This window comes from Schistocerca nitens, chromosome 2 (assembly GCF_023898315.1).
Source record: "Schistocerca nitens isolate TAMUIC-IGC-003100 chromosome 2, iqSchNite1.1, whole genome shotgun sequence".
In the NCBI taxonomy this organism is placed as follows: domain Eukaryota; kingdom Metazoa; phylum Arthropoda; class Insecta; order Orthoptera; family Acrididae; genus Schistocerca; species Schistocerca nitens.
This window is the reverse complement of record NC_064615.1, coordinates 141,990,839-142,018,199: the sequence shown is the minus strand read 5'-3', so window position 1 is coordinate 142,018,199 and position 27,361 is coordinate 141,990,839. Positions and strand designations below refer to the sequence as shown.

Genomic DNA, 27,361 nt, shown 5'->3' with positions numbered 1-27,361 from the left:
GTAGCGAGTCGCGAGAGAATGTAGTCAATAATAATTTTGTTCTGAAAGTAAAAAAAAAAAAAAAGTGTAACCTCCCCGGAGAATTTTGAAAAATGACAATAATTAAATATAAATGGGCATAGACCAAAGTGTAACCTTCCCGGAGAATTTTGAAAATGACAATACTTAAATGCTAATGGGAATAGATCCTAGTGTAACCTCCCCACAAAAATTTTGAAATGACAATATTTATATGTTAATGGGCATAGAGCCAAGTGTAACCTTCCCGCAAAAATGTAAGATAATTTTTAAATGTGAATATTCATTCTGCTAAGTCTAACCTCCCCGTAATTATTATTAAATGATATGAATTGAATAGAAATGCAATTAGAGCCAAATGTTAGCTTCCCACAGTAATAATAGTCAATGATAATAAAAATGTGCAAAAATGTTAAGTCCCACAAAATTAACGTTAAAATCAACCTGATAAATTGATTCTGGGAGGAAAAGCAAAGGAAATATTGTTTCAATTGTAATGATTATTTTCTTAAAAAATTGCTTTCAGAACAAAATTATTATTGGGGCAATTCTTGAACAAATTAATTACAGTTAATATACATTACATTATCACATGTGCGCAATGCTGCTTCATTACCTTATTTAAAAATATACCTTGTCCCGAATCTTGACCAGAAACCCATGTCGACGCCCGCCGACTCCTCACACACAACTCCGACTGTCTCTCACGCGCTACTGGCACGAACGAACTACATTCTCTCGCGACTCGCTACGTACAACAACTGCCTCGCAACTGCACTACATGCTCTCGCGACTCGCTACGTAAAACTACTTAGCAACTGCAACTGAACTCTCGCGCGGTCAAGCGCAGACTAGCAACGATAAATAACTCTCTGGTCAGAGATTCTGTCATGCCTCGCCATCGCTGCTACTGAATACACGTGTTTCACCAGTACGGCCACAAATGATTATGATAATGAATAGTTTTATTGGATTTTAGTCCAGTTGCTTTAATATTTTAACAGTATAAAAAAGCTGTAGGTACACTGTAAAATAATTTGGCTGGATAGCAGCAATATGTTAAATTCTGCCCTGCGCCCTTATCCCCCCCCCCTCCCCGGACCACCACCCCATCCCAATCATGTGTGAAGGAATGAAACGATAAATACTGAAAAAAAAATGATTTCTAGATCTGTGTACGTCACTCATCTGAATTACATTGCTGCACTAACAAATAGGCATACGAACTTGTAATTAATTAAATACACTGAAATTACACAATGTATCCATATTGGCGGCATCAGTAAAGGTGAAATAGCGTGAAATTATATCAAAGGGTACCAGACATGTTAAACCGGCTACGTTATGAATATGTCGTGACAGTTGAAAATTTGTGCCAAACCGGGATTCGAACCCAGCAGAAATTCCAATTTTTTCGTGAGCAGTCGACGTCCTGGCCATGTGACCATGATTCCAGGACTGGTTCAAACTTTCACTGTCATGGAGGTTTACGTCCTACGATTTCCAAACACTACAGCCAGAGTTTATCCTACGGGGTATGTACGAGCACCACTGGGGATACGGAGTCGATGGAAGACCGAGGTTTAATCTGTCACAAGGCAACTGTATAAATTGAATTAAATGCACTCAATGAATCATTTCACCCGGGTCCTACTCCTCATTCGACACAAATTTCCGGTTGTATTAACATATTCGTTGTACTGAAGATTAAGTACGTCTGAATGGTTTGCACTGATACCATTTCATACCACTGCAAATTCAACCATTTTATCTATCCATAGAAAAGTAGATTTCATTTCTGTGCGCTTACCTCATTTCCCTTGTGGCAGGGAAAGACACGATCGTCGTCCTCTCTTGGAGCAGACAGAAAATTCATAAAAATGTATTCCAAGAGATGCAATAAATTGTAATCAACAATGTGTGTCGCTTGATGACAAATGATTTGGCCTGTAGTACTGACTCGCGCTACACACATACTGCTTTCTCTAACATCTCCAGTTCACCGACTACTAAACTGGACACACTACCTATGTACGGAAGTGTAAATTCATTTTTTGCTTCTCTGAGTATTCGATTTCAAGGCTGCATGGGGAGTGCGTGACATTCCTTGCACATGTTACATAGCGTTCGATAGGTACGTAAACAATATGACTCTATTATATTCTAAGAACTTGTGGATGCGTATAAATATATTTATTTATTTAGAATATCTCACGTAACATAAGCGCCACTGATGTTCCAGAAACGACTCAAAATTTTAAACTGCAGTTTCTACGAAGATTCAAGTATTCGGCTTAAGATTCCGGCTGAAGTGCTAAAGCACTTTTTTTTTCAGTGACACATGGAGCAGTCAGGACTTAACTAGGAGTAAGAAAAACATATTTCATTCAATATTCATAATTATCGTAAGCATGGACTCGCTAACAAGTAGTTTTCTTTGTCTTCCGCGAGAAGCATTATCCTTTATGCTATCCTTTATGAGTACGCGTGTGGCTGAGGAAACAAATCCGGGAACAATATTTACTATTGCAGTGACGGCACGTTCTGTCCATGCCAACCACCGGTCGCTTTGAATCGTTTGTCATGAGGTCTTCTTACACTTTCCTACTGTTCCGCTTGTGTGATCTTAGTCTACGGCATTGTTGTTGTATTGCGCACCATCGTAAACAGTCTGAGGCCATGCTGCATGATCGGAAACAGTAGCTTCCCATTTCGCCACAGGCGGGAGCGAAAGAGGAGATATGAAAAAGCATGAACTCACTTTTCTGCTTAGGATCACGTTCAGATTTCGTCGAATGGTTTTCAAAAAAACTGCAATCACGCTACACTCCAATGAGGAGACATCACGCTCAGTAGGGATGCAGCTTCGAGAAGTCCGTAGAGAAAGGTTGAATCGTTCAGTGAGTGCCAGCAGCATCAGCGGTTGTCAAGAACGTCGTCTTGTAGCACACTGCAGTTCAGATGGTCGTTTTCGACCACGAAATGTGTGAAAATGAACGACCCAATGGAAGGCGTGGTTCCATTCACGGACTTTATGATACCTCCTGCGGGTTTTTCGTGTCGATTCTGAGCAGCGGAGTGTCCGAAATTACTTTCTCAGCGGGTGCTAAGAAAACGTCGTAGTTTTAACACTGAACGTCGCATTTCTGACTCCCGTCACAGAGGCGTCAAGAGAAGGGGTGAGATGTGGGTAAGGGGAAGTGCGACTACTTTCCAGTCGTGTGACGCGTTCGCAGTGGTGTTGGCCACAATTGTGGTGCAGTTTGGTGTCAATGTGACATCATGAACATACCTTACGCCTCACCTGAATGTCTCTGGCCATTTTTTTTTTTTTTTTTTTTTGACACCTTGCTCTATGAAGCGTCGCTGAGCCCGAGGGTGACGTTGTAAGGGACCACGCTTTTGCACCATTATAGAGTAAGGTGTAGGCACGTCGAATGAAATTTCTACTTTTGTGTTGCAGTTTGAGAAAATCACAGGGTTTCAAAAAAGTGGTCCTTCAATTTTGTAGCTCTTCGTAGTTTTCCTTGCAAGACCACGCATGAAAATTGATCAACACGGTTCTTAGGACAAGGCAGGTACCAGTTAACTAGATTACTACTGTCATTAAAACGCGAGTGTCGTGACTGAAAATTTATACGTAAGTGCTTTGACATACTGTGAACCCAAAGCTTGTTGCTAGGCACACGCTTTCACACTACCCTGCAGAACCAGACTGCTGTGAAAGTCCCACCTGCGTGATGAACTGATGTAACGTGACGTGTCTCCGCTATTGCGTGGTTACCTACTCTACGGGCATCAAGACCGTGCTGTGAAGCCGGTGAATTGCGATACGTTGATGCAGTAATGAGATTCGTAGCATCGTGCTTTACTTTTACGATAAAAAGCATGATAGAATGTAGCTTGCCAGAGATAGAGATTTAATGTAAGAGTCTTGCAATTACAAATTAGAAAGAGAAGCTCACGTACTGAACAACCCATTCAGTAAATGCTATGACATCGACATCAACGCTGCTTACATAATTCAAGCTATTTTTACGCGAGACTATATTTATGGTGTTCCCGTTCTAGCAAGGGTAATTTCTAAAAACGTCTCCAGTTTCCAGTGTGCCATTTCCCACACCACATCCACTAAAGTTTACATAAACTAACCAAAGAAAACCGTTAGCTGAAAGTATCTCCTTTCCGTTTCGTCAGCGGACTCGACCTTGAACCTACTAAATGGTGCAATAATCCATTGTTACAATGTTGTGGTTAGGCGAAATTATTGAAAAAATATCGCAAGGTCTGAATGAGGGTGGCCGATTAGATTAGAAATACGGCTCTCGCAAGTACAAATATTGTATCGCTAATTAAATTTCCTTGTCTGACAGCCTGCATTGAACCTATGCCAGGTTGAGTATTTCCTAGCTTGCATCTGTGATTGTAAGAAGTTTCGTAGAGGAAACCTGTATCTAAAAGACAACGAAGCTTGTTTTCACTAATTCTTTTCATTCTTATTTAGTCCATAGTTATGTAGTGATGCATAGGCCCGCCTGCAGTGCCTTAGCTCTTTAGTATTGAATATACTGGGTAATTTTTCCCACCGTGTACAAACTTTTGGGATTGATCGATGATACGGAACAAAAAAGGTCTTATGAACTTATGTCCGGAAATTCATGGTTTCCATGCTAGAGACCATTTATTCAATCATGCAGTGTTACAGAGGCTGCTGTCTAATAAGAGCTGTACCTTGCAGCCACTGTTACAGTCTGTGTTGAAAATAGTTTTCATGTGCGTCAACGCATGCATGAACGCACCTTAGCATGTTCTGTCCGACCCGTTCACATCGGCCAGGCTGCATCCGAACAGTGTCAAAGGCAGCATGAATACACTGCTCCGGTCTCTCCACATCCGGAATGGGCTCCGCATGCTTTTGAGATGGCCCCACAACTATAAAACGCAAGAGGTTCAGATCCGGTGAACGAGCAGGCCGTGCAACTGGACCCCCTCGTCCGATCCATCGACCACGGAAGACAGGATTGAGATGCGTCCGGACGTTAACAGCGAAGTGGACTGGAGCACCATCATGTAGCAGCCACATAACCCTTCTTCCAGCAGGGGAGGCAAAGTCATCCGCAAGGAAGGCCAATATTTCAGGCCTGTTAGGCGACGGGGAAAGAAGACTGGCCCCAAAATACGGTCGCCAATTATTCCGGACCACACATGCCGGCTGCACCGATGCTGATGATTCGCTGTCACCATACCGTGGGGGTTCAGAACACTATCCCACCGATGATTGTTGTGAAAGTCGAAGATACCACTCCGCGTAAAGATGGCTTCATCTGTGAATAGGATAGGTGACACAAATCCCGGAACCGTCGTTGCCTGCTGAAGAAACCAGAGACAAAACTGCTGCCGACGTGGAAAGTCCGTCGCTAGTAAGCTCTGCACACGCTGTAAGTAATAAGGGTAATAATTGTCATCGAGAATGTTCCACACGGTCGTTTGGCTTACCCTGTACTGACGGACCAAATGCCTGATGCTGACATAGCGGTCGCCTTGCACTCTGTTAATGACATTTTCCTCCTAGTCTGGTGTCCAAACATTTCGGATATGTCCTTCGTGATTTCTTCCTACCTGAAACGACCCTGTCTCAGACAAACGGCGAAACACTGTTGAAAAAATTGAATGCTGTGATTGTTTTTACTGGGATAGGTTTCCTGATACAACCATTCTGCCCGCCATCTGTTGTCTTTCTCCTTTCCGTAAGTAAACGCCATATCGGCAAGCTCTCGATTCGAATACGGAACCACTGTGTACAACGCTGTATCACATTTACTATAAGGTGAGTCAGCAAGAGAAGTGACTCGGACAGAACACTACCTACCACTATGGCAGGTGAGACGGCTAGAGCAAGACGTACGAGGAACAGTGCCACCCTCCAGGAGGAAACCATGCATACTGTAACTGCGACGGCATGATACAGCGCGCCGACCGGTGTGGCCGAGCGGTTCTAGGCATTTCAGTCTGGAACCGCGCGCGACCGCTACAATAGCAGGTTCGAATCCTGCCTCGGGCATGGATGTGTGTGATGTCCTTAGGTTAGTTAGGTTTAAGTAGTTCTAAGTTCTAGGGGACTGATGATCACAGATGTTAAGTCCCATAGTGCTCAGAGCCACTTGAACCATTTTTTTTATACAGCTAATATTAGACCACAATCTCTGTAACAAAGTGTGATTGAATAAATGTATTTCTGGACATAAATTCCGTATCCTCTCGTCGAGTAACGTAACCGACCGTACTTGCATTCCCTTGTCCACCAGTGTGCATGGATTACTGTTTGTCACAGTCTCATGGTGTGACCTTAAGAAGTTGGTTAATCACAATTCGTGTCTGAAAGACAACATGGCTTGCCTTTATTCAATATTCTCTTTAGAATTTTAGTATTACGATGGATCGGGAGTCTTCCTGTTGAGTGCAGATGCAGGAGAGGCTGGTCACAGTTTGCAAACGGTAGAAGATGCCATTCTCCACCTTCTCTGCTCTCTCGTGGTGTACGGTGGCAGAGGAATTGGAGTGTCACATGGAGCAATCTGAAATATCGTTTGTGTTGCTCACTGGCAGTGCTTCCGGGACACCTCGAAGTATTTTCGACAAGGGGGAACTGCGATCACCTCAGTGTGAGTTGCGGACTGTATCACGTTCACGCCGCTCGAGGTGAAGGGTGAAAGCGGAGACTGGCCGTCTGGACCATCCCATTCGCCCTATGAGTGGGCAGGTGGCCACTTCTTCAGCGGGGTCCGAACAGCCACACGGGGATTGGGTTTGTTAGTTATCGGAAGCTCCAGTGTTAGGCACATTATGCAACTCTTTAGGGAAATAGTGTCCAGGGTGAGGAGGAAGTCCAACTTGCGCATCGAAGGTGTAGGATGCAGCCATCAACTTAAGGGGACACGCCCCTGAATGGGCTGCATTTTTAGCATTATCTTCGCCCTCATAGTGCAACTGATCTATACATGATAGATAGCTCAAAATTCTTACACACAATTAGGGTCATTAATCAAATCATTTCCCAAAAAATCATTGAGATATTTATTATTTTTTACTACTGACAACGATATTTATAACAGTATAAAGAACGGAACACTATTTCACTGCGGTACCATTTTCTTTGGAACCACTGACTGCACGGCTTGGAAAAAGAGTCAGAGTACAGACAACATTCATATAAGTATTTTATGCCTCTAGTTTCCTCCCTGATGCTGATCTGTGAGAAAGATAAGTAATTTATTTTACTACAACAAAAATATTTAAAAATGTAGCTCAAATATCACCGACATTGTTATCATGTTATAAATTTGTTAGGAAATAGTAGCCAAGGGAGGTAGAGCAGGTCGTTCTAAATATCTGTACCAATTTTTACTAGTTCAACTTCAGTTATTTAGGAGTAAAATGTACCTGAATAATGAAAATTCAAATTTTCGGTAAATCGCAAAAGAAGATTTACAGATTTATTAACTTATCACTACGCTCGCTTAGAACATTCCAGCTGCATACTCCAGTCGTCCTCCTGTTTCCTTATCGTCCATACTCTTTCTCTTCATCCTTTTCTTTATCCTTGACGCCTTGGTAGCAGCTTCTGCAGCTGTCCCTGCTTTGGTCAGAGCTGAAACCATATTCCTTCCCGTTTGGATGTTCAGTTTCTTCAAAACATTGATCCTTTAGATTGCACCATCATTGGATGTTATTATTGCATCCATTACACCAATCTTCAGCACTGTCAAACCAACAAATACGGTATTATGCCGCGTCATTGCTAAAAACTAACAACAATAATAAACTAAAACCGACTTTTCGGCTGAATTGCAACGGCCTTCCTCAGAGCACGAATGGTTTTGCATGGGGATAGGTGCTTGTATTTATTACAGACTATCGATGTCTGACGTCACTGTTGTAAAACTTTTAATTGGCCCTCTAATACGATTGGCTAGTTATGACGTAAGGGAAGATGGAAGGTAAGAGGCTATTCGTGGATGTCCATGTCGTCAACGATTTGTAGCTGTCCGCCAATCAGCGTTCGGCTTCTGGTCGGCAAGTTTTTCTCCTGGTGTGCGCGGAAGTGGACTGACAGTTGCTCTACAGCTGTTTGTGCAGTTACGCCGGTGTCCCGTGTAGCTTCTGACCCGCGACCGCTCGCGGCCCGTTGGACTGATGTGGCCGGCAGCCAGGACGCCGGTAGTTTGTAGCCATCTTCTCTGTTGATGTTGTCAGGCTGCTTAATAATTTCGATCGCCTCCCGTATTTTGCGTTCTCGCATCCACGATTCTTCCGCCAGTACTCGGGCTTCCTGGAACCTGATAGGTTGTCCACAGTTACGGTGGTGTTCCGCTATCACCGATTTATTATGTTGTTGTAATGGTACATAGCGTTCGTGTTTTGCTACTCGTACGCTGATAGGTCTCCCTGTTTCTCCTATGTAGGCAGCTCCGCACTCACACCGTAGTTCTTAAACACCGGCAGTGTTAAGATTGTTGACTACATCCTTAGTGGAACCTATCATTTCGTGGATCCTGTGACTACTTCGAAAAATCGGTTTGAAACCTCGTCGGCGGAGAACGTTGCCTAGCAGTTCACTGACGCCTTTTACATATGGTAAGTGTACCAGAGGGAGCTTCTTCTCGTGTTCTGCTCCCTTTGGTTTTAGGTACCTTTCTTATGATGTTGTCATCATAGCCGTTGGCACGAAACGTGTATTGTAGCTCCTTTAATTCTTCTTTGCTGTTATTTTCATCGCTTATCCGGGAGGCTCGGGCAGTTAACGTATGCAGAACAGAATACTTTTGGGCTGGGTGGTGGTGGCTCTCCGGCGACAGGTACCGATCAGTGTGCGTTGGTTTCCGGTACACTTTGTGTCCCAGTTTACCTTCGGCAGCTCTGTATACTTCCACATCCAGAAATGGCAAGATACTGGTACCATTTTTTCCAATCTCATGTGTGAACTTTATATTTCTGTGCAGGCTATTTAAGTGCTGGAGGAAGTTTCCCAATTCCGCTTCACCGTGAGGCCAGATAACGGATGTGTCGTCCACATATCGTAGCCAACAACTGGGACGTAACAGAGCACAAGCTAGGGCCGTTTGTTCAAAGGCTTCCATGAAGATGTCCGCAACTACAGGGGTGAGCGGGGAACCCATTGCCACTCCCTCTAACTGTTCGTAATATTTTCCCCGCCAGATGAAGTACGTAGATGACAGGCATAAGCGCACCAGTTCGCAGATATCTGGTGGGTTCAAATGGTTCAAATGGCTCTGAGCACTATGGGACTTAACATCTGTGGTCATCAGCGCCCTAGAACTTAGAACTACTTAAACCTAACTAACCTAAGGACATCACACAAATCCATGCCCGACGCAGGATTCGAACCTGCGACCGTAGTGCTCACGCGGTTCCAGACTGAAGCGCCTAGAACCGCACGGCCACACCAGCCGGCTATCTGGTGGGATCCGATCCTGTAGAATGCGCATAGTCTCCTCAATAGGTACGTTTGTGAAGAGAGACTTGATGTTAAAACTGATCATAATGTCTGATGGCTTTATTCGCTGTTCCCTAATCAGTTTATGAAGTGGGAAGAGTCTTTCACGTAGTAGTCTGTTTGTTCCACAAGATGGCGTAACTTAGGTGCCACATGTTTCGCAACATAATACGTAGGTGAATCTACCTTATGGTACTCCGTAGATTCTAGGAGGAACAGGCACCTTGGTGATTAGTCTCTTGGCTGTGTCAGGATCAGTTCTCGAGTCCTTTACGAGGGCCTTCGTCTTTCAGCCTATCCTCGCCGTCGGGTCACACCTTAGTACACTTTTGGGTATTCTCTCCCATATACAGCTGTTGAAGCTTTCATTTGCATTCTGAGAAAGACTATTCGTACATTTCCTAAGTAGATTTTTATGTGCAACGTCACTATATATAGGCCTAATTGCCTCCATTACAGCAAGTGGTAAGGAATGCTTGTGATTATATTGTATGCCTGTAGCATTGCTCAACCAGTACTTGCACCACGAATCTTCCCCTTTTGGACACAAACCATTCTGTGGGGTTTCATCTGTTGACACTCTCTGAAACCATGTTGCCCAAACAGCTCGTCTCATGTTCTCCAAAGCTCCTGCACTTTTCCTTATTTCTAGTTCATAATATTGAGTCAAAGAATCAATTTCACTTTTTGTAAGACGTCCTGGATCACCTATGTGTTTTCCGTCTAACAGTTTTTTTCCACTGAAGTTTTTACATAATTTTCTCAGCTGAGCTCCAATTCTTTTTTGTACATGCCCAACACATTCAAGCTTTTCTATCAGAGTGTCCCCATATGGTCTGTCATTAACAACAGTAGCGTGTCCTTTACAATCTGCATCCCCAAAGTAGCCTACATACTTCACATCACGACTGACCTCTGATCTTTTAAAAATGTTTAGAATTCCTTTCGTTTCCATGTTTCCACTTGGGCCATCGATGTTCTTTGCACAAACATGGGTGCCAACAAATTTACTTGAACAGGTCTGGCAGTGTTTTGTTAGACATTCCTAACCTAGTATCTTACCAGTTTCAATAAATATAGCAGTTACAACCCATTCAGAGAAGTATGACGTCTCTCCCGCCAAGATCCATCAAATGCTGCTACAATGTCTCTATTCTCATACAAGGCTGTTGCTTCTGCTGTTCTGTTCATTGAATGGTCACTTACATCACATAAAGCATCATGTATTAAGTTATTGTACCTGTCAAACCTCAGTGGAGGTAGAGAAAAATCCATGACTGCAGAAAAAGTCTGGGCAGCTCTCCTTCCATAACTGCATAAGCAAGCTGAATATTTACACTGTAATGTCGACTGTTAGTTACTGGTGATGTCGTAGTATCACTGTGCATCTTACACGAGTTACAGGCAATTACTAACCGACTTGAAAGACCCTTCCTTGATGAAATGTCTACAGAAACGTCAATACTATCTTCAAAATTGCAGTACTTACAATTCACAGCACTCTTCAAAAGTTTTGACAGCGTATTTACGTTCACAATAACATTTACGTCGTTATTGCTGCTTACAATACTACTAGGCTTGTTCTTACTACATTAAGAAACCGAAAGTTTATGTCTAGAAGCACTCCCTGTAGGCACAGTTTCTGCAGGCGACTTTTGAAGCAACTGATGTGTATTATTCGATTGTGTTTGGAGCTGGTTACCGCAAAACTTTTATTTGGGGCTAAATTTCTTTCCTCTCGGCATTTGTAGCACAGAAAACACACACACACACATAAACAAAACAACACACAATAACCACAAAACCACACGCTTATAAAATTCTGAAATCATATATTCTCAGATCTTTGTTTACATTCGAACCATAGCCTTCTAGACATGCTTGTACTTTAGTTCCGGGAGTCAGTGCCTTATAGAATACACTTGTGTTAACGATCCGTAACTAACGATGGAAAAAACGGAAGAACAAAATAATGCATCACGTATTCTGACGCACTTCAAACTGACAGACAGCTGTGGCCCCGGTGCAACATTACGTTCAACGTCAATTTTAGAACGAAACACATTTTTGAAATCAATATGAAATACTCTTTGCTATAGACCAAGAAAATGTTTTTTTTAATTCTTTGTCATTTTCACGAGCATGCCCCCTTAGCGCTCAGCATCAGTGATTTAAGTCTCTTGAATTTCCAACCCATCCTCAGTTCGGGCGATTGGCGGAAGAGGTGAAGGCTGGTGGCCTTGATTGGAGAGTGCAAGTTGTAATGGTTCTTTATTTACGTGACCATTACGACACTCCAACCCCAATTCTCGATACCAGTAATATCGTACAACTTTTCTGCGAAGTAACAGACATATTTTTGTGACAATATTCACATTTGGTTTTATTAATGTATAGGTACTCCGATGTATCGATATATTACAGTGATATGGTTTTTGTGTGTATTCATTTCTGTGAGACTGTCATAATCTTTGACTTACTTGTAACCGTTTTGGCGCGAGTGCGCACAGAGCAGTCCTTGTTTCACTTTGCAGAAGATAAGTTGTTATTTCGCTTTGTAAAAGAACAGTCAAGTCTTGTGTTTGGTTAAAGTGGAAATTAAACATATGAAGATTGATACAAAACTGTTTTCTTGGTGATGTGACAATTAAGAAGAAGTATATGTGAATTTACAAGAAGTTTAATAGAAATGTGAATCGTGAACACCAAGTAAAAAATTATTTCTACCATACTACTGTTCTGATCTGGGATTGTTTGATCATTAAGAATTTCCTGAAAAACGCATTTTTTAGGTCTTCAAATATTGCTAAAATACAGATCTGGACCTTCCAGCAGTCAAAGTGGAATCACCCTAGAATCAACAAGATGAGCCATAACAACTTCGACGAAATCTACGTGGGAATCCATTCAAGATAAGTGCCAAAATTAATGACTTTTTTACAGTGACTTCATTATTTCCATTCTGACGATACCATCCACAGTCAATAACTTTGTTGTTGCCCGATAAAGCGAACATATGCTGCGTGAGCAACATTATTAATCTGATTTCTAACCTACTCTGCAAGTTGTGGTATTGTTAGAAAGTGGAGCATACGATTTGCAGTACCATACCCCAATATGATCAGTGTCCTTCGGTATGGAGCTAAAGAATCTCAGTCAGAGGCTCTGTCGATTCTTGAACATCTTTCAATTATGGACAAGCAATGATGCACTGCACAGAGGAAGCAGTTATTCATTTATCTGAGTATGTGTGGGTGTGGAGTGCACATAGCTTTTTTTTGGGGGGGGGGGGGGGGGAGGAGGGCGATCGAATGAGCTTCATTTATATTCAATATGAAATGAGTAGAGGGATTATGGGCGAAGTTCAAAGTGACTGTAAATCATGCTTTAGAGAACTGTGTGCTGAGGGCAAAAAGACAGAAAAAAACACCATTCTTAATAACAAAATTCGGAAAATGATGAGAGAATAGAAACTGTTCCATTCTCGATTCAGAAAAAGACGTAGAAACGTCGACAAGTATTTGTTAGTAGAAATAATAACTTCCGTCGTCATACGTTAGCGATCGATCTTAGCGAGAATCCTGGAAAATCTGGTCATACGTAAAATCGCTAGGTGAGTTGAAAGCTTCAATTCAGTCACTCGTAGACCAGTCTGCGTGGTATTAGAAGAGAGCAAAAGGAAACTGAGGTTATAGATTTCGTGTTTAAAATATCATTCTCTTAAGAATATCGTACAGACATATCATCGTTTAACTGTAGCACACACACGCGAATGGAGGAAATAAAATATGTTGTTGGTTTATTGGGTGAGGGACCAAACAACGAGGTCATCGGTCCCGTCGTATTAGGGAAGATGGGGAAGAAATTCTGCCATGCCGTTTCCATGCCTTTACCTGAAGCGATTTAGGGAAATCACAGGAAACCCAACTCAGAATGGCCGGACGCGGATTTGAACCGTCGTCCTCCCGAACGCGAGTCCAGTGCACCATATTGCTCGGAGAAATAAAAATAGTCGTCCTTAGTGTTGAGAAGCAACTGAAAGTATTAAAGACAAATAAGTCAGCAGCTTCAGACGGAAAACTAATTGTGTTTTACAGAGAGAGTACTCTTCAGCATTGACCCCTTACTTAGCTTGCATCTCCCGCGAATTTTTTGCCCAGCGGAAGACCACCAGTGAATGTGAAAAGTGCAGGTAATCCCCTAATGTAAGAAGGGTAAAAGAAAGAATCGCGCAATTATAGACGAATGTCCTTAAAGTCAATGTGCTCTAGCATTACTGAGCATATTTTAAGTCCGAATACAATCAATATCTTTGAGACAAAAAAACTGCTATCCAAAAATCAATATGGATTTAGAAAGCACCGCCCTGTGAAATTCAGCTTGCCGTCTTCTCGCACGACAGCCTGCAAACCGCGGATGAAGGGCAACAGGTAGATTTCGTATTACTAGATTTCCGCAAAGGTTTCGACATAGTGCCACACTGCAGATTGTGGAATAACTGGTTCTTAGAGAACTGGTTCTTACAGAAGTAATACAACCTAGTAAGTTGTACTGGATAGCGAGTGTTCATCGACAACTAAGTTATAGTCAGGATTGCCGCGTGGAAATGTTCTCTATATACATCAAGAACCTGACAGACAGGGTGAGAAGCACTGTGGGACTGTTTGCTGATGACGCTGCAGTGTACGGGGAAATATCGTCGCTGAGTCACTTTACGAGGATGCAGTATTACTTCGACTGACTTTCTGGTTTGTGTGATGATTGAAAGAATACTTTTAATGTATAAAAATATAAGCAAACAAGGGGTAAAACAATCCTGGAATGTTCCAGTAAAGTGTTAGTGGTGTGCTGCTTCAGACAATCACGATGATTAACTATTTAGACGTAACTAAATGTAACGAGCACGTAAGGTCTACATACGGAAGGCGGATGTTCGACTCGAGGTTATTGGCAGACTTTTAGGAACGTGTAGCTGACATATAAGGGACTCAGTGTATAGAACACTTGTGCGAACTTTTCTTGAGTTAAAGAAAGGCTTCGAAGCAGTTCAGAGGAGTGCAGCTAGATGTGTCACGGGTAGGTTCGACCAGTACTCAAGTATTTCGGAAATGTTCCGTGTATAAAAATGGTAATCTCTGGAGGGAAGACGGTGCTTTTTTTCCAGTAGCAGTATTGAGGATGTTTATAGAATCGGCATTTGCAACAGCCTGCAGAACGATTCTACTGCCACCAACACACATGTTACACAATGGTAGTGATGACAAGGTAAGAGAAATCAGAGCACAATTTTAAACATGGCTGACAGCAGCAACCGTAAATAAACTTTCAATAAATGACGTATACAGCCAATTGGTGGCTAAAGTTTATTTTAATAAGCCTTGCCCAGGTTTCAGTACCACTAAGGGTATCTTCTTCATAAGGTGTAAAGTCATGTACCCTGTATTACCTTAAAATTATAAGCATACAACATGGTCTAAAACGCTCAACTCAGACGGCAGAAATCGTTGATAAATTCCTCTATGGAAAACAGATCACGCATGTACCTGAGTAATATTTTTTCCCCGAAGGTCTTTATGCATAATTTCTTTTGTTTGACTTGAGCCTTTTAGTTCATAATGTTTGCTTATAATTTTAACGTAATGTAAGGTGAATGACTTTAATTCCTTTGAAGAAGATATCCTTAGTAGTGGTACTGAAACCTGGTAAAGTGTTATTACAATAAACTTTATGCAACCGCTTGGAAGTATGCATCATTTATTGAAATAAATCAGGGTTTTTACGAAAGCATATAGACAATCGCTTTTGCCTTGTTCTATTTCCAAGTGAAATAGGAAGGTGAACGACTAGAGCGGTACAAGAGAATCTGTGAAATTCAACTTATGGTGTCACCGAACTAGGTGACGCAGTGGTTAGCACACTGGACTTGCATTCGAGGGAAAGGGGTTCAAATCTGAGTGCGACCACCCAGATCTAGGTTTTCCGTGATTTCCCTACATCGCTTCAGGTAAAGGCAGGGATGGTTCCTTTGAAAGGGCATGGCAGACCTCTTCCCCATCTTCCCTAATCCAATGGGCCGATGACCTCGTTGTTTGGTCCCTCACCCGATCAACCAACAACATTTTTTATTTCCTCCACTCGGGTGTCTGTGCTACAGTTAAACGATGATATGTCTGTACGATATTCTTAAGAGAATAATATTTTATACACAAAATCTATAACGTCAGTTTCCTTTTGCTGTCATTCCCCAGGACTTTAGGGCTTTAGAAATAGCACCAACATTCCCCACTGAAATTAAGAGAATTATAAATATACTGAAAAACAAGAGCTCATGTGGTGTTGATGGAGTCTGTAACAGAATTTTGAAGTCTTGTTCTAAGTCCTTAGCGATATACGTAATGCTTCGCTGGCACAGGGAATTTTTCCAGACAGATTGAAATACGCAATTCTCAGACCTCGCAGGTAGGAGTAGCCGAGCGGTTCTAGGCGCTACAGTCTGGAACCGCGCGACCGCTACCGTCGTAGGTTCGAATCCTGCCTCGGGTGTGGATGTGTGTGATGTCCTTAGGTTAGTTAGGTTTAAGTAGTTCTCAGTTCTAGGGGACTGATGACCTCAGAAGTTAAGTCGCATAGTGTTCAAAGCCATTTGATTTGTCAGACCTCTTCATAAGAAAGGGGACAAGACTGACTTAAATAATTATAGACCAATCTCATTGCTGACTTCATTTTCTAAAATATTCGAAAAAGTTATGTATTCAAGAGTAGTCTCACATTTAAGTGAAAATAATCTACTCAGCATGTCACAGTTCGGATTTCGGAAGGGTTACTTGACAGAGAATGCTATCTACACATTAAGCCATCAAATACTACAAGCCCTAAATAACAAATTACTGCCAGTTGGTATTTTTTGTGATCTCTCCAAGGCGTTTGACTGTGTGGATCATGTCACACTCTTAGAAAAACGCAGGTTTTATGGAACTGAAGGCTATACACACAGATATAATAATAATAATAATGTCGTGTGACTAGGGCCTCCCGTCGGGTAGACCGTTCGCCTGGTGCAAGTCTTTCGATTTGACGCCACTTCGGCGTCGATGGGGATGAAACGATGATTAGGACAACACAACACCCAGTCCCTGAGAGGAGAAAAATCTCCGATCCAGCCGGGAATCGAACCCGGGCGCTTAGGATTGACAGTCTGTCGCGCTGACCACTCAGCTACCGGGGGCGGACTTATACACACGGATGGTTTGAATCATACTTAATGAACAGAAAGCAAGAAGTTGTGCTGAATAGCACAAATATTGTTGGGATTGTGGTAAATTCTAGTGAATGGGGAGTTACCACAAAGGGCGTCCCAAAGGGTTCAATTTTAGGTCATCCGCTGTTCCTTATTCATGTGAATGACCTCCCACTTAACGGTTAGGTTAGTGGTGTTTAACGTCCCGTCGACAACGAGGTCATTAGCGAAGGAGCGCAAGCTCGGGTTAGGGAAGGATGGGGAAGGAAATCGGCCGTGCCCTTTCAAAGGAACCATCCTGGCATTTGCCTGAAACGATTTAGGGAAATCACGGAAAACCTAAATCAGGATGGCCGGAGACGGGATTGAACCGTCGTCCTCCCGAATGCGAGTCCAGTGTGCTAACCACTGCGCCACCTCGCGCGGTCCTCCCACTTAACGTTCAGCAAGTGGAACTAGTACTTTTTGCAGATAACACGAGTGTTATAATAAATCCCATTCCAGAAAAAGCAGCTGAAGATGTTGTTAAGGATGACTTTCAAAGAATTATTAAGTGGTTCTTAGAAATTCAGGCGAATACCTGGATGGTTCCTTTAAAAGGACATGGCCAGTTGCCTTCAGCACTCTTCAAAAAGGTTCGAAGCTTATGCTCCGTCTCTAGTGATATTCGATAATTACGAAACTTCTATCAGTGGCAGCAGAACATGGAAATACAAAGTTCGGACGCGAGTGACCTTTAGAACGCATCATCACATTGTGTCTTCAAACAAAACTGCCAACGATTTTCTTGGAACAGGGATGTTGTTGTTGTTGTTGTGGTCTTCAGTCCTGAGACTGGTTTGATGCAGCTCTCCATGCTACTCTATCCTGTGCAAGCTTCTTCATCTCCCAGTACCTACTGCAACCTACATCCTTCTGAATCTGCTTAGTGTATTGATCTCTTGGTCTCCCTCTACGATTTTTACCCTCCACGCTGCCCTCCAATGCTAAATTTGTGATCCCTTGATGCCTCAAAACATGTCCTACCAATCGATCCCTTCTTCTAGTCAAGTTGTGCCACAAACTTCTCTTCTCCCCAATCCTATTCAATACCTCCTCATTAGCTACGTGATCTACCCACCTTATCTTCAGCATTTTTCTGTAGCACCACATTTCGAAAGCTTCTATTCTCTTCTTGTCCAAACTGGTTATCGTCCATGTTTCACTTCCATACATGGCTACACTCCATACAAATACTTTCAGAAACGACTTCCTGACACTTTAATCTATACTCGATGTTAACAAATTTCTCTTCTTTAGAAACGCTTTCCTTGCCATTGCCAGTCTACATTTTATATCCTCTCTACTTCGACCATAATCAGTTATTTTACTACCTAAATAGCAAAACTCCTTTACTACTTTAAGTGTCTCATTTCCTAATCTAATCCCCTCAGCATCACCCGATTTAATTTGACTACATTCCATTATCCTCGTTTTGTTTTTGTTGATGTTCATCTTATATCCTCCTTTCAAGACACTGTCCATTCCGTCCAACTGCTCTTCCAAGTCCTTTGCCGTCTCTGACAGAATTACAATGTCATCGGCGAACCTCAAAGTTTTTACTTCTTCTCCATGAATTTTAATACCTACTCCGAATTTTTCTTTTGTTTCCTTTACTGCTTGCTCAATATACAGATTGAATAACATCGGGGAGAGGCTACAACCCTGTCTCACTCCTTTCCCAACCACTGCTTCCCTTTCATGCCCCTCGACTCTTATAACTGCCATCTGGTTTCTGTACAAATTGTAAATAGCCTTTCGCTCCCTGTATTTTACCCCTGCCACCTTCAGAATTTGAAAGAGAGTATTCCAGTTAACGTTGTCAAAAGCTTTCTCTAAGTCTACAAATGCTAGAAACGTAGGTTTGCCTTTTCTTAATCTTTCTTCTAAGATAAGTCGTAAGGTTAGTATTGCCTCACGTGTTCCAACATTTCAACGGAATCCAAACTGATCCTCCCCGAGGTCCGCTTCTACCAGTTTTTCCATTCGTCTGTAAAGAATTCGCGTTAGTATTTTGCAGCTGTGACTTATTAAACTGATAGTTCGGTAATTTTCACATCTGTCAACACCTGCTTTCTATGCGATTGGAATTATTATATTCTTCTTGAAGTCTGTGGGTATTTCGCCTGTCTCATACATCTTGCTCACCAGATGGTAGAGTTTTGTCAGGACTGGCTCTCCCAAGGCCATCAGTAGTTCTAATGGAATGTTGTCTACTCCCGGTGCCTTGTTTCGACTCAGGTCTTTCAGTGCTCTGTCAAACTCTTCACGCAGTATCTTATCTCCCATTTCATCTTCATCTACATCCTCTTCCATTTCCATAATACTGTCCTCAAGTACATCGCCCTTCTATAGACCCTCTATATACTCCTTCCACCTTTCTGCCTGCCCTTCTTTGCTTAGAACTGGGTTGCCATCTGAGCTCTTGATATTCATACAAGTGGTTCTCTTCTCTCCAAAGGTCTCTTTAATTTTCCTGTAGGCAGTATCTATCTTACCCCTAGTGAGACAAGCCTCTACGTCCTTACATTTGTCCTCTAGCCATCCCTGCTAAGCCATTTTGCACTTTCTGTCGATCTCATTTTTGAGACGTTTGTATTCCCTTTTGCCTACTTCATTTACTGCATTTTTATATTTTCTCCTTTCATCAATTAAATTCAATATTTCTTCTGTTACCCAAGGATTTCTACTAGCCCTCGTCTTTTTACCTACTTGATCGTCTGCTGCCTTCACTACTTCATCCCTCAGAGCTACCCATTCGTCTTCTACTGTATTTCTTTCCCCCATTCCTGTCAATTGTTCCCTTATGCTCTCCCTGAAACTCTCTACAACCTCTGGTTCTTTCAGTTTATCCAGGTCCCATCTCCTTAAATTCCCACCTTTTTGCAGTTTCTTCAGTTTCAATCTGCAGTTCATAACCAATAGATTGTGGTCAGAATCCACATCTGCCCCTGGAAATGTCTTACAATTTAAAACCTGGTTCCTAAATCTCTGTCTTACCATTATATAATCTATCTGATACCTATTAGTATCTCCAGGATTCTTCCAGGTATACAACCTTCTTTTATGATTCTTGAACCAAGTGTTAGCTATGATTAAGTTATGCTCTGTGCAAAATTCTACAAGGCGGCTTCCTCTTTCATTTCTTCCCCCCAATCCATATTCACCTACTATGTTTCCTTCTCTCCCTTTTCCTACTGACGAATTCCAGTCACCCATGATTATTAAATTTTCGTCTCCCTTCACTACCTGAATAATTTCTTTTATCTCGTCATACATTTCATCAATTTCTTCATCGTCTGCAGAGCTAGTTGGCATATAAACTTGTACTACTGTAGTAGGCATGGGCTTTGTGTCTATCTTGGCCACAATAATGCGTTCACTATGCTGTTTGTAGTAGCTAACCCGCACTCCTATTTTTTTATTCATTATTAAACCTACTCCTGCATTACCCCTATTTGATTTTGTATTTATAACCCTGTAATCACCAGACCAAAAGTCTTGTTCCTCCTGCCACCGAACTTCACTAATTCCCACTATATCTAACTTTAACCTATCCATTTCCCTTTTTAAATTTTCTAACCTACCTGCCCGATTAAGGGATCTGACATTCCACGCTCCGATCCGTAGAATGCCAGTTTTCTTTCTCCTGATAACGACGTCCTCTTGAGTAGTCCCCGCCCGGAGATCCGAATGGGGGACTATTTTACCTCCGGAATATTTTACCCAAGAGGACGCCATCATCATTTAATCAAGCTGCATGTCCTCGGGAAAAATTACGGCTGTAGTTTGCCCTTGCTTTCAGCCGTTCGCAGTACCAGCACAGCAAGGCCGTTTTGGTTAATGTTACAAGGCCAGATCAGTCAATCATCCAGACTGTTGCCCCTGCAACTACTGAAAAGGCTGCTGCCCCTCTTCAGGAACCACATGTTTGTCTGGCCTCTCAACAGATACCCCTCCGTTGTGGTTGCACCTACGGTACGGCCATCTGTATCGCCGAGGCACGGAAGCCTCCCCACCAACGGCAAGGTCCATGGTTCATGGGGCAGGGGAACAGGGATAGGCAGAGCAAATAAAGTATTACAATAGTCTGCATAAGTAATTAGCAATATCAAATAGCCTCAACCTGTGCAGGTTCAACGGCTACAGAAGCATCTGATACAGTATCAACATTCTGTCGCTGAGAAAGACGGGCTATTGAAAACAACAGAATTTCTGAGGTTGTGGTACGAGGGCTATTCAGAAAGTAAGGTCCGATCGGTTGCGAAATGGAAAACACCACGAAAATGAAGAATTTTTTATTTCCAACAATTTGCTGCACCTTCCAGATACTTCTCAGCATAGTCATCGCTCCGACTTAGACACTTATCGTACGTAGCGTTGTACCAATTTTCCATTACCCTCGTCATAGAAAGGAGTCGCCTGTGCTTTCTGCCAATTCTCTACGCTTCATAACCAGCGGCTCCTACGTGCAGACGTGAAAATCAGAGGGGGGCACGTCCGGCCTTTATGGTGGGCTATCAAAGCCTTCCCATCGAAAACGCAGCAGGAGAGTTTTCGTTGCCCTGCAGTGTGCTGCTGAGAATTGTCATGAAGAAGGAAGTGCATGACTGTTACATTATTTGGAGTGCATGAAATCAGGTGCAATCTCCCACAGGCAGTCATAGCTGGAGGGAGACACTATTTTTTAACCATCTTTAAGTGTTCATCGTGCGCTCGAAACTGGAAAGAGCGACGTGATGCGATTGACGGGCACACTAGAGACACTGCCCAACACGTCTGTGCAAAGCTTCATTGAATTTCCAGTGTGGTCTCCATTTCGCGCCCGATTGGACCTCACCTTCCGAATAGACCTCGAAGCTAAAAATCCATCAGCGCAATAAAATAACATTTTGAAGGAACAAGAAAGTGCGCTCATTAGGAAATACGCGATACGCGTGTTACAGTTTTTCTGCAAGACTCAAGGCAGAACAGTGTGTGTGCTTACCGAGGTAGGTGGCGATGAACTTGCTTCGCTCGGTGGGCGGAATCCAGCGGCTGCCCATCACGTTCATTGCTGGCCACGTTGTGCCCTGTGCAAAGCGAATTGTTATCACAGCTGTTCACAGGGTGATGCCACCCAAACTAAGCGCAGTATGGATTGCATTGATGGAGAAAAAACCACAAAAGTAGTGATAATTCAAAATATTAAGTGTTATTAAATTAGCTTAAGAGTATAACATGTGAAACAATTTAACTAAACATATAAACACAGTCTGAGCAAGGAATTCGTGTACAAAATTGGTACCATAACTTGGTAGGACACAAGGATTTTCTATATATTGTGAGTACTGCAAAGAGTAATACTGCACATAAGGTGTGTGTGATGCTGTCATTGATGGCGTCGAAGAACGCAACAAGGAGAGAAGGCATCAGAGTTGCTGTCAGTGCTCCAGTGGTTTGTATAAGAGGGCTGAGACCACACCAAACGTGATCATGAGATTCAAGTCAAGTGATCAAACATGCCGCTTCATTGCGTAATTGTCAGTTTTTGACATATTATAAACCTGTTGCACACATTGTAAAAACTAACAGAAAGGTCCTCTAACGGGTAGTAAATCTGACGATGACACCGGTTTACTTTTTCCACATGAGCAGAGTGAACAATATGTCACCGCCAGTAAAAACGCTCCTAGCATTGAAAGTGGTCTCAGTTCACAAGTTTTGTTCAAGTGGGGGATATCCAGCTGAGGCATGCACTCGTAGCGCTACCAAAACTGTGGGGATGATGATCGCTACTTCTCGCCCGCTGTTCCAAATAGTTCCACCCGTGGGATTGATTTAGCGGACCAGCTGAGATGCGGTAGAATGCCTGACTGTTCGTCAAACAGGAATGAAAGGGTACCGCCCTGTGAACGCGGCTCTGTATGATAACCACTGTAGATCTGCATCTACATCTACATGGATACTCTGCAAATCACATTTAAGGGTTCATCGAACCACCTTCACAATTCTCTATTATTCCATTCTCGTATAGCACGCGGAAAGAATTAACACCTATATCTTTCCGTATGAGCTCTGATTTCCCTTATTTTGTCATGGTGATCGTTCCTCCCTATGTTGTTGTTGTTCTGGTCTTCAGTCCTGAGACTGGTTTGATGTAGCTCTCCATGCTAATCTATCCTGTGCAAGCTTCTTCATCTCCCAGTACCTACTGCAACCTACATCCTTCTGAATCTCCTTAGTGTATTCATCTCTTGGTCTCCCTCTACGATTTTTACCCTCCACGCTGCCCTCCAATGCTAAATTTGTGATCCCTTGATGCCGCAGGACATGTCCTACCAACCGATCCCTTCATCTAGTCAGGTTGTGCCACAAACTTCTCTTCTCCCCAATCCTATTGAATACCTCCTCATTAGTTACGTGATCTACCCACCTAATCATCAACATTCTTCTGTAGCACCACATTTCGAAAGATTCTATTCTCTTCTTGTCTAAACTATTTATTGTCCATGTTTCACTTCCATACATGGCTACACTCCATACAAATACTTTCAGAAACGACTTCCTGACACTTTAATCTATACTCGATGTTAACAAATTTCTCTTCTTTAGAAACGCTTTCCTTGCCATTGCCAGTCTACATTTTATATCCTCTCTACTTCGATCATCATCAGTTATTTTGCTCCCCAAATAGCAAAATTCTTTTACTACTTTAAGTGTCTCATTTCCTAATCTAATTCCCTCAGCATCACCCGACTTAATTCGGTACATTCCATTATCCTCGCTTTGCTTTTGTTGATGTTCATCTTATATCCTCCTTTCAAGACACTGTCCATTCCGTCCAACTGCTCTTCCAAGTCCTTTGCTATCTCTGACAGAATTACAATGTCATCGGCGAACCTCAAAGTTTTTACTTCTTCTCCCTGGATTTTAATACCTACTCCGAATTTTTCTTTTGTTTCCTTTACTGCTTGCTCAATATACAGATTGAATAACATCGGGGACAGGCTACAACCCTGGCTCACTCCCTTACCAACCACTGCTTCCCTTTCATGCCCCTCGACTCTTATAACTGCCATCTGGTTTCTGTACAAATGTAAATAGCCTTTCGCTCCCTGTATTTTACCCCTGCCACCTTTAGAATTTGAAAGGGAGTATTCCAGTCAACATTGTCAAAAGCTTTCTCTAAGTCTACAAATGCTAGAAACGTAGGTTTGCCTTTCCTTAATCTTTCTCCTAAGATAAATCGTAAGGTTAGTATTGCCTCACGTGTTCCAACATTTCTACGGAATCCAAACTGATCCTCCCCGAGGTCCGCTTCTACCAGTTTTTCCATTCGTCTGTAAAGAATTCGCGTTAGTATTTTGCAGCTGTGACTTATTAAACTGATAGTTCGGTAAGTTTCACATCTGTCAACACCTGCTTTCTTTGCGATTGGAATTATTATATTCTTCTTGAAGTCTGAGGGTATTTCGCCTGTCTCGTACATCTTGCTCACCAGATGGTATAGTTTTGTCAGGACTAGCTCTCCCAAGGCCGTCAGTAGTTCTAATGGAATGTTGTCTACTCCCGGGGCCTTGTTTCGACTCAGGTCTTTCAGTGCTCTGTCAAACTCTTCACGCAGTATCGTATCTCCCATTTCATCTTCATCTACATCCTCTTCCATTTCCATCATATTGTCCTCAAGTACATCGCCCTTCTATAGACCCTCTATATACTCCTTCCACCTTTCTGCTTTCCCCTCTTTGCTTAGAACTGGGTTTCCATCTGAGCTCTTGATATTCATACAAGTGGCTCTCTTCTCTCCAAAGGTCTCTTTAATTTTCCTGTAGGCAGTATCTATCTTACCCCTAGTGAGATAAGCGTCTACATCCTTACATTTGTCCTCCAGCCATGCCTGCTTAGCCATTTTGCACTTCCTGTCGATCTCATTTCTGAGACGTTTGTATTCCTTTTTGCCTGCTTTATTTACTGCATTTTTATATTTTCTCCTTTCATCAATTAAATTCAATATTTCTTCTGTTACCCAAGGATTTCTACTAGCCCTCGTCTTTTTACCTACTTGATCCTCTGCTGCCTTCACTACTTCATCCCTCAAAGCTACCCATTCGTCTTCTACTGTATTTCTTTCCCCCATTCCTGTCAATTGTTCCCTTATGCTGTCCCTGAAACGCTGTACAACCTCTGGTTTAGTCAGTTTATCCAGGTCCCATCTCCTTAAATTCCCACCTTTTTGCAATTTCTTCAGTTTTAATCTACAGTTAATAACCAATAGATTGTTGTCAGAGTCTACATCTGCCCCTGGAAATGTCTTACAATTTAAAACCTGGTTCCTAAATCTCTGTCTCACCATTATATAATCTATCTGATACCTTTTAGTATCTCCAGGATTCTTCCATGTATACAACCTTCTTTTATGATTCTTGAACCAAGTGTTAGCTATGATTAAGTTATGCTCTGTGCAATATTCTAACAGACGGCTTCCTCTTTCACTTCTTAGCCCCAATCCATATTCACCTACTATGTTTCCTTCTCTCCCTTTTCCTACTACCTAATTCCAGTCACCCATGACTATTAAATTTTCGTCTCCCTTCACTACCTGAATAATTTCTTTTATCTCATCATACATTTGTTCAAATTCTTCGTCATCTGCATAGCTAGTTGGCATATAAACTTGTACTACTGTAGTAGGCATGGGCTTCGTGTCTATTTTGGCCACAATAATACATTCACTATTCTGTTTGTAGTAGCTTACCCGCACTCCTATTTTTTTATTCATTATTAAACCTACTCCTGCATTACCCTATTTGATTTTGTATTTATAACCCTGTATTCACCTGACCAGAAGTCTTGTTCCTCCTGCCACCGAACTTCACTAATTCCCACTATATCTAACTTTAACCTATCCATTTCCCTTTTTAAATTTTCTAACCTACCTGCCCGATTAAGGGATCTGACATTCCACGCTCCGATCCGTAGAATGCCAGTTTTCTTTCTCCTGATAACGACGTCCTCTTGAGTAGTCCCTATGTAGGTAGTTCCCATGTAAGTCGGGTCAAAAGAATAATTTCGCATTTGGAGGAGAATGTTGGTGATTGGAATTTCGTGAGAATATTCCGTCACAACGAAAAACGCCTTTGTTTTAATGATGTCTAGCCCTAGTGACACTCTCTCCCATATTTCGCGATACTACAAAACGTGCTGCCTTTCTTTGAACTTTTTCGATGTACTCCGTCAGTCCTATCAGGTAAGGATCCCACACCGCGCAGCAGTATTCTAAAAGAGGACGGACAAGCGTAGTGTAGGCAGTCTCCTTAGTAGCTCTGTTACATTTTCTATGTGTTCTGCCAATAAAATGCAGTCTTTGGTTAGCCTTGCCCACAACATTTTCTATGTGTTCTTCCTAATTTAAGTTGTTCGTAATTGTAATACCTAGGTATTTAGTTGAATTTACGCCTCTTAGATTAGACTGATTTATCGTGTAACCGAAGTTTAACGAGTTCCTTTTATCACTCATGTGGATGACCTCACACTTTTCGTTATTTAGGGTCAACTGCCACTTTTCGCACCATTCCGATAATCAAGAATATGCAAAAGAAAGGGCGAGAACTGGTCACCAACAATATTGAAATAAACATCCGCTTCACGTTCGCGGTAACCTGAAAGGGAAAGTCCAAATTATAGTACCAAAAAACACCCCCAAAATAGCACAGTACCACCCTGACTCATCCACATCTTCCACACTGTACAGGTTAAAAGCTACATTGGTCCGTCGTGAAACTCGACGGTTCGAAATTTGGGAAAGACGCAACCACACTACATGCCTCCAGTCAGCTATTGTCCAGATTCTGTGTTGTTTGGCCCATTGAAGATATGCAGCGATGAGCAATGGCCTTATGCGTGATACCCGACTCCAAATGCCTATTTCAAGGCGTACCCTTCGCAATATTCGCTCGGAAACTGCTTCAGATGGACCTGTAACACTGGCAGCAGCAAATCACTATCTGGTATGAAACCGACTGTCATTAATAGTGGCACGTGTCTCTGGTTGGTGTCGGTTAAGGTCGTTATACGACCGCTTTTCTTACGCTGTATAACAATGATGCGACAGATAAATTATTCTCTGCAAAGTTTTGTCATGGGCACACCTCATGTAAATGATATTTCACGTAAGATAGAAGCAAAGATAAATGTAATTTAATTTCATCCATCTTTTGCAACTGTGAACCTGACTGTAGACAATACACAGTAAGTATGAATAGAAACGCCTTCAGTCACAATTTTTCGTGTTTTATTGAATTACTCGAATGATTGCGGTTCCTGTGGGTCCATCGTCTTAATACATAATTTACTTCTGCTTTTTGGTGAGGTGAAATGTACATTCCTGCTATCAGAATCTTATATGTTAGGTTTTGTATTTCGTAAAGAAACTGCGGAAAATATGATGAGGAACAGTCGAAAAATCAAACAAAGTAAAATTTACCGAACAATCAACGAAGAACATTTCCAACCTTTTAACGCCATCAGGCGTTGGTTTATCCTTTCTGTCACCGCACTTCACGTCACTCACA

The 27,361-nt window shown here is 42.2% G+C and overlaps 1 protein-coding gene across 1 annotated transcript in view; it reads right to left on the bottom strand.

Moving 5' to 3' along the window:
* The window catches only part of LOC126234876 (sialin-like), a 613,986-nt gene that overhangs the window by 147,726 nt on the left and 438,899 nt on the right, over positions 1-27,361 (bottom strand). The window contains exon 6 of the mRNA XM_049943616.1: positions 21,796-21,880. Coding sequence (XP_049799573.1) covers positions 21,796-21,880 — 85 coding nt within the window. The remainder of the gene's footprint in view (positions 1-21,795; positions 21,881-27,361) is intronic.